The following is a 13,651-nucleotide window of genomic DNA, read 5'->3' as shown; positions in this document are numbered from 1 at the left end:
GTGCAACCGTGGGCATATGCATGTGTGCACATGCACACATGGGTGCCCTCAGCCCCATGCCCGTGCCTGCCACATGTATACTGCCTGCACCTACATGTGCACGCACATAGCTGTGCACACGCAGCCTGCACACAGATGCAATCTTACACATGTGTGCACACACATATGCATCTCCCTGGCACAGTGAGGTGATGCTCCACCACCCTGCCTCCATCTACCCATCCACCCCACCCCCATCCAACGTGGGGTGCTGTGCTCCATGCCCGCAGCACCACCCACTGCGGGGTGGCATGGAGCAAGGGGGTGCTGGGGAGGCTGGGGTCACCCAGAGCACTGCCACCAGTTCCCTCGTGCCCTCTAGCTGCTCAGGGGCACCCCACGGCCCAACATAACCCCCCGCCCCCAGGAGCTGGGAGGGTGTGTGGAGGCCCAGGCTCCCGCTCAGCATCACTTCCTACTTTCGCTTTGGAGCTGAGCCGAGGCCTGGCCTGGGGGAGGCGGGTACCCCCCTGGCCCCCCGGGTGGCACAGGTAGGGGCAGTGGGTGCTGTGAGGTGGGTGCAGTGGGCAGCAGGATGTGGGGGCAGCTGGGTGTCACTGAGGGCATCCAGCAAGTTAGACAGTGCTGGGGAGCAGGATGGCAGTGGGTCCCCATGCGGGGCACTGGCAGGGTGAGCTGGCATCCCACCTGCCCCCCTGCCAGCAGATTTAGTCCCCACCGCAGAAGAAACTCACAGGACAGGGCTGGCACAACAAAGGGGGACGGGCATGGTGGCTGAGAGGCATTGCCAGGCTGGGGGCCCCCCAGGCATACATTGCAAGGGGGGGCCTTGGGTGCCCCGGGAAGAGTTTACACCCAGGCTTTGGGCTTAGGGGCATAGCCCCGATGTGGGGGCAGATGTCCAAGGGGGGCTGTGGGCCTTGCTGGAATGGGCTGCAGCTTCTGGAAGGGGGTATCTCTGTGACTAGGGGCTGTTGCCCCTGGGGGCTGTTGTGCATGGGAGGGGGAATACTGTGCTAGGGGCTGCTGCTAGCTGGGTATGGGTCCCAGACCCTGTCCCCAAAAACTGCAGAGGGGTCCCTCAAAGCACTCTCAAGCCCCATTTGCGTGCAAGGGCATCAGGGTCACCCCCAGGCCTGGCACTGTCCTTCCCCCACACCATGGGGCTACACGGAGGGACCAGCCTCACTGGACTCCTCCCCAAGACTGGCACCTCCCAAACCAGGGAGCTGGGTGTTGGGGGACCAAGCCGCGGTGCCTGATGTGATGTGGAGCTCGTTGGGGGTGGCTCCTGCAGCCCCCCCAGCCTCCCACACTTCCTCCTGGCTGAGGTACAAAAGGAGAAGCAGGCAGGCACGGCGTGGGCACAGGCACACTGCAGCGTCCCCCCTGGCACCCAGCAAACACCTTGGGGCATCCCACAGCTCCCAGCCACAGGTAAGGGGCTCCTCTTCCAGGGGAAACTGAAGCATGGGCAGGGTGGGCTGGTGGGTAGATGGCTTGTCCAAGGTCATCCAAGGGCACCAGGACGGGAACTCAGGCATCAGGAGTCCCGTGTCCTGCTCTGCCTGCTGAGCCACTCTGCCATGGGGGGGTGTGGGGGGGTGGGGGTACAGAGCACTCATGCATGCTTGTGCACACTTGTGCACACACGCTCCTGCGAGCACACACGGCCCCTGCCCTGCACACACACGTGTACTCCCCCAGCCCTGTGCCCAGCCACCACCTGCTGCGGTGACAAGCCCCGGACCTGCCACCTCCATGGGCACTGTCCCTTGCCCTATCTCCAGGTTGCCACCCACCACCCCTCAAAAACACCCTACTGCATTGTGCCACCTGCCCCCCCACCCCATGGCCACAACACTCCCAAACCCCGTGCCAGCCCTATAGGCAGCATGCTGTGCCAGGGGGCTCTGCCTGGGGGGAAGATCAGTTTGGGGGGCTTCATGCTGGGGGCTGTGTGCCCCCCTTCCTCAGCCCCCCAGGATCCCCACACACTGTTCATGGTGTAAGTAAGGGAAGCGAGAGCAGAAGCAAAGGCAGTGCTTCCCCCATGCCAAACCCACATCCTGGATCCTGGGGGCTGGGGTGGAGACTCAGCCTCAGGAACCCCCTAAGGAATGGGGGCAGAGGCTGGCATCATTTTGGGACAGGGAACGTGGACAACTAAGGGGGTATGGGATGGGACACCTTTGCCCACCCCATACCCCCTACCCCATGTAGTGGGGAAGATGTGGGCAGGGAAAGGGGGTGTCTGAGCTCACCACCTCTTACCTTAAGCAGGCAGCTCTGGGGTGGAGCTGGGGGGCAGACCCTTTTCTTGGGGCAGAGAGTTTGGGGGTGCCAGGTGAGTGCCAGCCTGGCACTTCTCAGTGCTGCCCCTGCCTTTGCAGACCCCCGGGGACAGCCATGGCAGGAGACGGGGAGCTCAACCGTATCATCAAGGACCTGCACAGTAAGTGTGCCAGCCTGTCCCCTGACAGTGTGTCCCCTGCATGGCACATCCCACCCTGGCTGTGCCGGGTCCCTCCTCACATCCAGCCCATGGAGCAGCAGAGCGGTCACTGCCAGGGGTGCTCCAGAGCCCCCCAGTGCCAGCCCTGCTACTGCCACCTGCTCCCATCCTCGCCATCAGCCCCAGGAGACCAGCAGTGCCCAGTGGGTACCTGTGTCCCTCGCTCCCCAGTTTCATCCCAGGGCAGTTCCTCTTTCACCCGCTGGCAGAAATCCCCAGGGCTGGGAGCTGGGAGGTGACGAGGAGCTGGGGTGGGATGGGGCAGGGTGCCCACTGCCTGGGCAGGGCTGTGCCAGCTCAGCTCTGCCATCCTGCAGAGACTGTGGACGAGCTGAACCGCAGCTACCGGGAGCAGAACCTGCCAGTGACAGACGGGAGCCGGGAGTTGCACAGCCTCTGTGCCCAGCTGGAGTTCCTCCTTCAGGTACTGCTGCTCATCTGTCCCTGTCACTCCCTGCCTCAGTTTCCCCTGGGGCACAGTTGAGAGCAGACGGGTCCCCATGCTGGCTGTTTCAGGGGGCTGAGATGACCCCAGCTGGCTTTGTCCAGCCCTGGGCATCCCCAGCCATGTAAGCACCTGGATCAGGCTCATCCATGTCTGCATGTGTAATTGCACATACTGCAAAAGGGAAACTGAGGCACAGAGCCAGCAAAGAGGAGACAGCCAGGGGACACTGAGACTCATTCTGCTGGGGAAGCTGGCTGGATCCCAGCCCCACAGGGGACACATTGAGGGGACAGGGGACTCCCCCAAATAAGCAAGCCCAAGTTTGTGTCTCTGCCAGTTTGACCTCAAGGAGAAGAAGAGCTTCTTTGGGCAGCGCAAGGACTATTGGGATTTCTTGTGCCAGGGCCTGGCACAGCGCCGGCAGGAGCACGAGGGCATTCGCTTCGTCACCTCCCTGGACAAGGTGGGCATGGGCTGGCAGGGCACCTGGGGGCTTGCACACGCACACGTGTGTGCGCTTCTGCTTGTGGGTGCATATGCGTTTGTGCACCAGCACACACTCACTTGGGTACCAAGGGTTCACCCACTGGCACTATAATGGGTTTTCTCCCCTCTGGGGTCTCCGCTGCCCCCCAGCCCTGTCCCTGGAGGCCCTGTTCCCCCCAGTAGGCTGGGGGGGTTGGCGTGGAGGGGGCAGACTGGCATGGCAGTGCTGGATAACCCCTTCTCCCCGCAGCTGAAGACCCCCGTGGGCAGGGGCCGAGCCTTCCTGCGGTACTGCCTGGTGCACCAGCAGCTGGCAGAGTCCCTGCAGCTCTGCCTCCTCGACACTGAGAACCTCCGGTGAGAGCAGGGGCACAGGCAGGAGATGTTCATGGTGCTGGTGGGCACAGCCAGGGCGGGCAGCACCCTGCAGCATCCAGTCAGTAAGGGTGCTGCAAGGTGCATGTGCTCGCCCGGGGCACAGAGGAGTTCATGAGCTCATTTTGTGTATGCAGTGAGTGGTACTACGCCCGCAGTCCCTTCCTGAGCCCCCAGCGCCGGGCCGAGATCCTGGGCAGCCTCTACGAGCTGGACTGTGTCACCTTCCACCTGGCCCTGCACAGGGCTGACCTGGACACTGCTTGGCCCATGTTCTCTGAGTGAGCCTGGGGACACAGGGGGCACCGGGGACATCAAGGGTGCTGGGGATGTCAGGGGCACCTGGGGTTCAGCATAACGAAGCAGCACGCAGGCGTTGCCCCACCATCTGGGACCCCATGTGCCACCCTAGCTGTGCCAGCCCTCCATACATGGCCCCAGGCAGGCACAGACACTTGTGCCAGCATGCATGCTATGCCTGTGCCTATGAACATGTCACATGTGCCTGCACACACACACACCCCCCCTGTCCTCTGCCAAGTACATGCCCAGGCACAGATCTGCTGCAACACCGTGACACTGTGACATCTGAGACATGGGGGCATATGTGTATGTGTGCACACCTTTGCCCCCAGGCACACTTGCAGGAGGGCATTCGCAGATGCAGCCACTCCAGCACACTCACACCTGTTCTGCTGCTTACACACTCATGTGCATGCGCTGCCAAAAGCACACATGCAGCCCCCAATTTCCCACTGCAGCCTCCATGGGGTCTCTGGGTGCCACCTGTTCTGTGGGTGCCCAGGCTGGTAGCACCAGCATCCCTGATCCCCTGTCACCAGGTGCCACCCAGCGTCACCAGCCCTGCTGCACTCCCCATCCCCAATGCCTGGCTCATGCCCAGGGAGCTCGAAGGGAGGGTGGTGGCGCCCTGCTCAGCCTGGGAGTGACCTGGTGGCCCTGAGCCCTATGTCCCCTCTAGGACACTGGTACGGCCCAGCCCGGTGGCCGGGAGCAGCCTGGCAAAGACGGCCCTGCAGACAGATGATACTTGCACCGGGATGCATGGATGGCCCAATGGCATTACCCATCCCACCGTGGCACACGGTGGGGTGCCAGCCCACCCATGCCCACCTGCCTTGGCTGCCCTGCAGGTAGGGGATGCAGAGGCGGAGGATGCGGAGGAGGATGTGGAGGTGAAGAAGGATGTGAAAGAGGAGGTGGAGAAGGAGGATGATGATGAGGAGGAGGTAAAGGATGTGAACGTGGAGGTGAAGAAGGATGTGGAAGAGGATGAAGAAGAGGAGGTGGAGAAGGATGAGGAGGAGGATGGGGAGGAGGTAGAGGAGGTGGAGGTGGAGGAGGGCATGGAAGAGGAGGTGGAGGAGGATGAGGAAGAGAAGGTAGAGGACGTGGATGTGGAGGAGGAAGAGGAGGTGGACGAGGATGTGGAAGAGGAGGTGGAGGAGGAGGTAGAGGACATGGAAGAGGAGGATGAAGAGGACATGGAGGAGGAGGAGGTTGAGGACGTGGATGTGGAGGAGGACGTGGCAGAGGAGGAGGATGTGGAAGAGGACGATGAAGAGGAGGACGAGAAGGAGCTGGAGGACACGGGTGCAGAGGAGCTGGAGGCCGCCCGTGGCGCTGGCCGCGCACCCCAGCCTGACGGTGACTGGGAGCCCGGCACGTCCCCGCCGCCCGGCACGGGGTGCGCGCCGGGCTCCACGCCACCGGTGCCCGGGCAGGACGGCAGGACGGCGGCGTCCCTGCGGGCGCTGGTGTCGCGGCTGCGGGCCGAGCTGGGGCAGCGGGAGGCAGCGGCGCGGGCGCTGGCGGCCCGGCTGGCGCGGGCGGAGCGGCGGCACCAGCGGCGGGAGCGGGGCAGCGCCCGGCGGGCCCAGCTGCGGGCGCGGGAGGCCGAGGCGCTGCGGGAGACCAACGCCTTCCTGGGGCGGGCGCTGGCGGCGGCGGGGCCGGGCGGCGGCGCGGGGGCGCTGGCGCGGGCGCAGGAGGAGGCGCGGCGCTGGCGGGAGGTGGCGGAGGCGCGGGGCGCCCGGCTGGCCGCGGCGCTGGCGGAGGCGGCGGCGCTGGCGTCGCGCCTGCGGGAGTGCCGGGCGGCGCTGGCGGCGGCGGGGCGGCCGGCCGTGCTGGAGGGTGCCGGTGCCCCGGCCGAGGTGGCCGCCGTGGAGGAGGCGCTGCGGCGGGCGCTGGAGCTCGCCCGAGGCCCCCAGGAACCCCCCCCGGAGCCCCAGGTGGAGGGGGAGCCCGGCACGGCCGCCGACATGGCCATGGTATGGGGCAAGCCCGAGGGGACCCCACGGGGGGTGTGGGGGGTGGGGTTGGCAAGGGTTGAGCCCCCACTCTCCCACAGCGCCTGGCCACCTTGGCCACCGCGGCGCGCGAGGAGGCCCGGCAGAGCCGGGAGCAAGTCCAGGCGCAGCGGCAGGAGGTGGCGCAGCTGCGGGAGCAGCTCGGCAGGTCAGGCGGGGACCCCCTGCTCCCATCACCCCGCAGCAGGTCCCCCCCATCCGCACCGGCCACAAAGTTTCCCCTGGGACGCCCACCGTACCCCACTTGGACCCAGGGGAGCAGCAGCTGGGGATGGGCAGGGGAAGGGAGGGAAGGATTTGGGGAGGGAGGGCTGGAGAGAGGAGGGCACTGTGGGCCTGCTACATAGGTGGGTGCACAGAGGGGTAGAAGAATGAACTTGGCATGAGTAGGTGGATGGAGGGATGTATTTGGGGTGAATAACTTGATGGGCGGGTACACGGGGGGATGAAGTTGGGACTAGTAGGATGGAGGAACAGAGGAATGAATCTGGGGTGTGTAGATGGATGGGTGGGTGGGCAGAAGGCCAGAGGGATGGATGTGGGGAAGGACAGATGAGCAGCTGGGAAACAGATGGGTGGCTGGCCCTGCAGATGGCAAGGTGGCTGTGGGGATAGGAAGCCAGCTTGGGGATGGATAGGCAGCAGATACAGGGAGGGAGGGATGCGAGTATGGATGGAGAGATGGTCAGCTGTGTGACAGGGAGACGATCTCCCCGCTGCCCTGCCCCAGGGCTCGGCAGGATGGTGAGCGCTGGGCATCGGCGCTGCAGCGGGCGCAGAGGGAGGCCCTGGAGCGGGAGGCCACACGGGGTGCCGAGCAGGCACGGCAGCAGGAGCTCATCCGCGACATGAAGGGACGGCTGCTGGAGCTGCTGCGGTGAGAGCCCCAGGGATCCCACTGGTGTAGGGCCATGTGTGGGCAGGGGAGTCCAGACCCCTTTGCCCAGAGGAGGGCACCAGAGCCCAGGCAAATTCATTCTGCTCACCACCTCAGGAGACTTACGTGCCCACCTTGGGTCTGGGGTGCCAGGGCGTGCTCCTGGACCTCCACCACCTGGCGTGTTCCTGCCAGGGCTGATTTGTTGCCTCCCGCAGGGAGAAGGATGCCCTGTGGCAGAAGACGGAAGGCATCAACACCCCAAAGCCCAGCCCGGCACCCCATGATGCAGGGCTGTGCGCCCGCTGCCACAAGGATTTCCGACTCCTCTCCCGGCGGTACAACTGCAGGTGGGCTGTGGCAGGCACCAGGAGGGGGGCACCAGCATGGCACCACGGTGGCAGAGCTCTCACCACCCACTCTCTCAACAGGTTGTGCCAGGGCAAGGTGTGCCACACATGCTCCGTGGACGTGGGCAAGCAGGGGCGCTGCTGCCTGCTTTGTTACCAGCAAAGGCACCCACAGGCTACATGAGTCAAGCCCTTGCACCGTGCCTGGGACACCCCCTGCCCTGGCTGCCTCGTCTCAGGCTTACCAGGTACCTAGGTGTCTGGGGCCTGCAGGCAGGTCCTGCTGCCTGACATTTTGGGTTTGAGATAGGTCTTTCTTGTGGCTGGTCCACAAAAAAGAAAACAACCCATTCCTGCTACCCCTGTGCCTCCTGTGTTGTCTATCAGTCTTCATCGGATTGACCCCCAGGCTGGGCATGGGGTGGGGGAGTGCTGGCGTGGGTGTGTCTGAGCACTCCTGGGGGGAACCGTCCCCATAAGGAGTGTCCCAGCTGCAGCCAGGCTGAGCCACCATCTGCCCTGTCTGCTTCTGCCTCCCTGCTACGGGACAGGGCAGATGGCTCTTGGCCAACAGCCCTGGCTTCCTGCTGGGCTGTGAGGAACCGCTTGGGCAAGAGGTTTCCCAGCTGCAAAGGTAACGGGCAGTCCCTGTCCAGCACCCCTGCTGCTGCTGCCCAGCCCTGAGTCCCCAGGGCTCCCGGCCTGGGTTCTGGGGCACTCCAGTAGCCACCCATGAGCCAGCGCATGGATGGCTGGCACCTACTGATGCCCACATTGTTAGGGCCCCCAAGATCCTGGATCAGGGGCAATGGAGGAGCAGTATGAGACCCCTACACAGAGATGCTTGGGCACAGTGGGGCAGACACCCTGCTGCCTGGCACACAGGGTGGCAGGAGAGACCCCAGCAGGGTCACAGCCCCCTCTTCAGCTCTTCTGCCCCATGCTGGTGCCAGCCCCCATTGCCCAAGCTGGGGCGGAAGCATCCTGGTTGTGTAATGGACAGGTTCCCAGCCTTTTGCACAATGATGTCCTGGCACTGCAGTGTCAGGGGGGGCAGGGAGCACCCTGGCTGCTAGCACCCTTCAGGCAGGCGTCACAGGGCTGGCTCAGTGTCAAGAAGGGGTGCTCAGGCATCTTGCAGTGATTTGCTCCACTGTGGCTCTGATTGGGGTCAAGAAGGAGTGGCTTTGTCCCCAGGTGGGACAGATGCCACACAAGAGACCCCACACTGGGGAAATGCCAAGACCTGGCTGGGTGGATGCAGGGAGTGAGACCCGGGTCTGGGTCCCCTCTGGCCATGCACAAGATGCCGAACCCTCTGCAACAGCCTCTAAGGCAACAGCCCTTCTCTGGCTGGGCAGTGGGGTTACCCACAGCCCGCCAGGCTCAGCTGGCACCACCGCTTTGGCACTGAGGTAGAGAGCCCAGCACCCACTGTCCCTAGAGATGTGTCCCGACCCCATCCCACCATCTCACTCCCAATGGCAAAGAGGAGCCAGACCTGGGTGACCAACATGCCAACTCCTTTATTGCTGGATGGCTGTCGGCCACGAACACTGTCCCCACAGCAGGGTCGCAGAATCCCCGGAGTCACAGGCTCTGCTCCAAAGAGCAAGGAGGGTGTGCAGTGCTTGGCATCACTCCCCTGGCAATGGGGTCCTACCCCCTTGCTGCCCAAGCCCACTTCCAGCCAGGGTCCAGCATCCAGTGGTGGTCCTGCCAATCCCTGTGGCATTGCTACCTGCATCCAAGGGCGCTGGGCAAGGATACTGGGGTGTGTGGGGTGCTGAGACCTGCTGGGAGCTGTGAGGGTTGGGTCCCAGCAGGGCTCAGAGGGTGGTGGAGGTGTTGCCAGAGGTGGAGGCATAGGATGTGCGGCCATAGCGGGCCACGGCATCCTTGCTGATGAACCCACGCTGCGCAAGGATCTTGAGGAAGCTGTTGCGAAACTTCTGCCCAATAAAGGCATATATGATGGGGTTGATGCAGCTGTGAGCGAAGCCCAGAACCTGTGTGACGGAGAGGGCCGTGTCGATGCGGTTCCTCCTCTCGCAAGTCTCAGCGATGGCCCGTGTCCTCATGAGGGTATCGCTCACCAACGTGATGTTGTAGGGCAGCCAGCAGATGAGGAAGACCAGCACCACAGCGAAGATGACCTTCATGGCCCGCTGCTTCTGGGCATTCTTGGTCTGCAGGAGGGTGTGGATGGTGACACCATAGCAGAAGAGCATCACCAGGAGGGGCAGGGCAAAGCCGAAGGTCTGTGGCAGGACCCGCAGCACCACCCGCCACTTGGCCGTGTCCTCACCGCCAATGCGCTCGTAGCACACGGTGCCATTGCTGGGTGAGGGGAAAGCCTCACGGAAGAGCAGCACAGGCAGGGAGAGCAGCACGGAGAAGACCCAGATGCCCAAGCAGACAAACTTCACCCAGTGCCTCTTTTCAGTGGCAGCCCGGGTGGCGTAGACGATGGCCAGGTAGCGGTCCACACTGATGCAGGCCAGCAGCAGTATGCCGCTGTAGAAGTTGGCCTCCTGCAGCACAGAGATGGCTTTGCACATCACAGTGCCAAAGACCCACTCATGGGCTCGGTAAGCAGCCCAGAGCGGCAGGGTGAGGGCAAAGAGCAGGTCTGCCACAGCCAGGTTGAGCAGGTAGACATCGGTGACGGAGCGGCTGGTGTGGCTGGAGGTCACCACCAGTACCACCAGCCCATTTCCCACCACGCTGAGGATGAAGACGAGGCAGTAGATCACTACCACCAGGTACTTGTTGAGGACAGAGCCATCGGGCCGGCATGGGGCAGAGGAGATAGCAGTGTCAGGCATGGCTGTGTAGTCATAGGTATAGTTGTAGAGGGTGAAGAAGTTGGAGAAATCCCCATTGAAGGAGAAGGACTCCATTTAGCCTGTGGAGCACAAAGCAGCTTGAGGGTGGGGTGGGAGGATGGCATGGGCCAGGGGTGACAGTGTCTCTGGGTCCCCTGGCATTTCCATTGCCCCCCAGGTCCCTTCCCAGCCAGTGGGCAGCCCCTCTCTATCACTCTACTGCAGGTGCACACTGACCCTCATATGTCTTTTTGTACAACACCCCCAGCACCCCTCAGTCTGCCGCACTTCACTCCAACTCTGTCCCTTCATTGTCCCCCACAGAGGAAAGGGGACCCCACAGACCAGCCACCTCTTCCTGAGTTGGAGGGCTCCCTTATCAATGCAGCATCACATCCCTCCAGGAGACACCTGGCCCCTCCATCATCCCTGGGTCCCCCTGGATTGTGTGGGTCCTTCAAAATCCTCTGAGCTCTTTGAGCATCTCAGGGTCCCTCAGGCACCTCCAAAATCCTCCAAGCACCTCTGGGTCCCTCCAGCTTCTCCATCCCCTCAAGCATCACTGCTGGAGCTGCCCCTCCTGCCAGCCCAGCTGGTGGTGAGGCTGCAGTCACAGTGCATGGGGCTGGCAGCACTGAAGAATGTCTGAAGGTGGTTTCATGCCCTTCTTCCCCTGCCCTAATCCTGTCCCTGTGCGGGTGGTTTCACTGCCGGATGGAGAGACATGTCACCCTTTGCGGCTTTGAAAATATTTCACATCTCTGGTTTTCCTGTTGCTCAGCCGGGCGCTGCCAGGTGTCCCCATGTCCCCTGTGCTCAGCCACGATGTGGAAATCACAGGTGACAGTCACTCTTCCTGTCTCCTCACACGTAGGACATCCTGCTTTGTCCCTGCCTCCCCAAAGACCATTGGGTTTCAGCCTTCTTCCAGTATGGATCCAGACTCATTTCACCCCTCTGCCCCATCTCTGAGGCCCCGAGCCCCTCCAGGGCTTGGCAATGCTAGGGCTGCTTGGGAATGCCGATGGGTCAAGGTCCCCCCCGAGTGGGGCTGCCACAGGCACGGGGCACAGCCAGACACCAGTGCTTCCCCTCGGTCTATTTTTGGCTGCTTCTTTCTGCCTCCCCACTCCAAAATCACAGTGGTTCCTGCAGGACCGGGTATCCCTCAACCACTGGTACCCCACAGCCAGCCCAGCCAGGAGAACCAGCAGCACCCCATTTCCCCTCCTGACCCTGGAAGGGTTGGAGGACACTGGTGTGGCCCTGGGGGTCCCACGGGGAGGAAGGAGGGATACACCATGAGGAAGCACCCTTCCATTTCATGGCTGTGCAAGGAAATGGGAGCGGGCGCTTCTCCCCTGCAGCACCCACAGCTGATGTCCCTGGGGACCACAAGAGGTTTGCACCCCAAATGAGCTCTAAGCACAGTCCCAGGTGGCCCCACCTGCTGCCTCCCACTCCCCCTGCACCAGGCAGACCCTCAGGCAGCCAGAGCAGCCACTGTGACCCCCAGCCCAGCTGGCTCCCCACATGTGAGGGGGCTCAGCCGGGTGCTGGGGGAGCCAGCACAGCCCAAGGAAAGCCCAGATCTCCAGTGGAACACACCAGGGACTCACCACTCGCTGCCCTCACCGTTCTCCCAAATCTGGGGTCTTCTCTTGGTCCCAAGTTGGTTCTCACCGGGAAGCACCCGGGCACAGGGAAAAATCCAGGCGTCACTCCCAAAGGGCTCCGGTGCAGAGTGTGGGAGGACGTGGAGCAGCACCAGACCTGGGGGTCCTGCCAGGCCAGTCAGAAGGTCCCTCACCTGCAGCCACCACTGTGCTGCCTCCTGGCACCCCTTCCCTCCGCTGTCCGATTTATGCCACCCAGGGAGGAAGCGAGGTTGCAAAACCTTCTCCTAGCATGAAGGGGAAGTGGCAGTCAGCAGGGACCCTTCCCCGGCCCCCCCCAGGATGCTTTTGTCAGGGCCGGGGGGAGTCTGCAGCACACCCACCCACCCTACCTCAGGGTGTCCGAGCCACCCGGCAGCAGGTGACACCGGGGCACATCCAGGGGTGCCTCTCTCCCCCTGCAGCGGTGCACCCCCTGGGGGTCTCCAGCCAGGGGTCCCCACTTTGTTCCCTGGCCCCCAGTCGATGTGGAGCTCCCCTGCGAGGACTCCCTGGGTGCTGCAGCCCCCCTCGGGAGGGTGGAGGCCCTCTGGGACTGGGGGGCTTTGGTGGGCAGGCCAGTGGGCAAAGACAGGCCAGGGCTCTGTGCCTCAGTTTCCCAATGGTTGGGTCGTGCTATTCCCCATTGAGGGGGCTGGTGTTGGCGTTTTGGGGGCACAGGGGGACCCCCATTGCGGGGCTGGCTTCCTCCCCATTGAGGGGTGCAGCAGGGGACCAGAGCAGAGGAGCCCCACCCGCGTCCCTCCTGCCCTGGCTGTGCTGCGCAGAGCCGAGCCAAGTGGCGCCGTGCCACCAGGCGGAGCTGTGCCCCCATGCCAGCCCCGCAGATTCGGGGGACCCTCCCTGGCACCCCCATAACCCTGGGGCACCCTCACACCTCCGAGCACCCCTGCTGCCTTCGGGGGAAACCTGCACCGAGGGCACTCCCCGGGTACCTCTGTTCCTCCGGGGCACCCCCAAACCCTTGAGGCACCTCCATCCTCACACCTTTGGGGTGCTTGTCGGTCTTAGGGGTCCCACACTTTTGGGGCACCTCCCTTCCCTGGGGGCACACGGACAGTTGTAGTTGCACCATCATACCCCTGGGGCATCACGAGGTCACTCATATTCCCTCGGAACATCCCCAAAGGTTTGGGCACCTCCCCAGCTCCAGGGCACCCTCACAGCCCCCTTAGGGTGTCCCCACTCCCTGGGGGCACCCCACATTTTTATGGCCCTGTAACCCTGGAATCATCCAGTTCGCAGGACACACTTTTCCCCTGTGAGCACCCCCACATCCCTGGAGCACCCAGTTCTTGTGCAGACCTTCATACTCTGGGGCACGTCCACTACTTCCTGAGTTACCCCTCTATCCCTGGGGTCACCCCACACCTTTGGGGACCCCTCATACCCTAGGAACACCCCATATCCCTGGGAGCACCCCACACCTTTGGGAACCCACTCACCCCAGGCACAGCCCGTATCCCTGGGGGCACCCAGCACTTTCGGGGTCCTCCATCCTCCAGGCGCACCCCATATCCCTGGGCCCCCAAGGGGGGGCGCCCACACAGAGGATCAGCCTCAGCCCCCCGGGGCACCCCTCTGCCCCTGCCCCACGACATCGGCGGACGCCCGAGGTACCCGGTTCCCCTGACGCACTCCCCTCCCCTTCGCCCCCCCTTCCCGTCTGTCCCCCGCCGCTGGTGGGCGGGGCATCCCGTGACGTCAGCGAGGCGGGCGAGGGCGGGGCGGGAGGCGCGGGCACGCTAGCTCTGCCGCCTGTCGGC

At 63.7% G+C, this 13,651-nt stretch overlaps 2 protein-coding genes across 10 annotated transcripts; one reads left to right on the top strand and one right to left on the bottom strand.

Annotated features, from left to right (window-relative positions):
- Window positions 1-441: 441 nt before the first annotated feature.
- Window positions 442-7,740, top strand: RUFY4 (RUN and FYVE domain containing 4). Of its 6 annotated transcripts, XM_055719393.1 has the most exons (12): window positions 448-530; window positions 1,226-1,437; window positions 2,394-2,455; window positions 2,833-2,939; window positions 3,301-3,426; window positions 3,700-3,806; window positions 3,962-4,105; window positions 4,807-6,115; window positions 6,196-6,302; window positions 6,885-7,031; window positions 7,250-7,381; window positions 7,463-7,740. In XM_055719393.1, exons 3-12 carry the CDS (start codon window positions 2,410-2,412, stop codon window positions 7,563-7,565), a joined length of 2,328 nt encoding a protein of 775 aa, XP_055575368.1. In that variant the 5' UTR covers window positions 448-530; window positions 1,226-1,437; window positions 2,394-2,409; the 3' UTR covers window positions 7,566-7,740. The 6 variants fall into 6 exon arrangements, 5 of the variants coding, with proteins under 5 accessions (XP_055575365.1, XP_055575364.1, XP_055575368.1 ...); XM_055719390.1 differs by having other exon boundaries at window positions 442-530; window positions 1,341-1,437; window positions 7,250-7,740; XM_055719389.1 differs by having other exon boundaries at window positions 447-530; window positions 7,250-7,740.
- A 1,150-nt stretch (window positions 7,741-8,890) lies between these two features.
- Window positions 8,891-13,438, bottom strand: LOC102053362 (C-X-C chemokine receptor type 2-like). Of its 4 annotated transcripts, none has more exons than XM_055719388.1 (3): window positions 13,331-13,438; window positions 11,818-12,112; window positions 8,891-10,289 (listed from the first exon to the last, which is right to left on the bottom strand). In XM_055719388.1, exon 3 carries the CDS (start codon window positions 10,282-10,284, stop codon window positions 9,211-9,213), a length of 1,074 nt encoding a protein of 357 aa, XP_055575363.1. In that variant the 5' UTR covers window positions 10,285-10,289; window positions 11,818-12,112; window positions 13,331-13,438; the 3' UTR covers window positions 8,891-9,210. The 4 variants fall into 4 exon arrangements, with proteins under 4 accessions (XP_055575363.1, XP_027666602.2, XP_027666600.2 ...); XM_027810801.2 differs by having other exon boundaries at window positions 11,829-12,112; XM_027810799.2 differs by having other exon boundaries at window positions 11,845-12,112; window positions 13,331-13,437.
- Between the last annotated feature and the right edge of the window lie 213 nt (window positions 13,439-13,651).

The sequence above is a fragment of the Falco cherrug genome, chromosome 8, assembly GCF_023634085.1.
Source record: "Falco cherrug isolate bFalChe1 chromosome 8, bFalChe1.pri, whole genome shotgun sequence".
Taxonomy (NCBI): domain Eukaryota; kingdom Metazoa; phylum Chordata; class Aves; order Falconiformes; family Falconidae; genus Falco; species Falco cherrug.
The sequence above is the reverse complement of the archived record's forward strand: the minus strand, read 5'-3'. Positions and strand labels throughout refer to the sequence as shown.

What these genes read in the sequence shown, in the direction of transcription:
- RUFY4 (XM_055719390.1), top strand. Translation starts at nt 2,410, where the DNA reads ATGGCAGGAGACGGGGAGCTCAACCGTATCATCAAGGACCTGCACA. An exon ending in TCGTCACCTCCCTGGACAAG is followed by an intron (nt 3,427 to 3,699) that starts GTGGGCATGGGC and finishes TTCTCCCCGCAG; the next exon opens with CTGAAGACCCCCGTGGGCAG. An exon ending in CGGCTGCTGGAGCTGCTGCG is followed by an intron (nt 7,032 to 7,249) that starts GTGAGAGCCCCA and finishes TGCCTCCCGCAG; the next exon opens with GGAGAAGGATGCCCTGTGGC.
- LOC102053362 (XM_055719388.1), bottom strand. Translation starts at nt 10,284, where the DNA reads ATGGAGTCCTTCTCCTTCAATGGGGATTTCTCCAACTTCTTCACCCTC.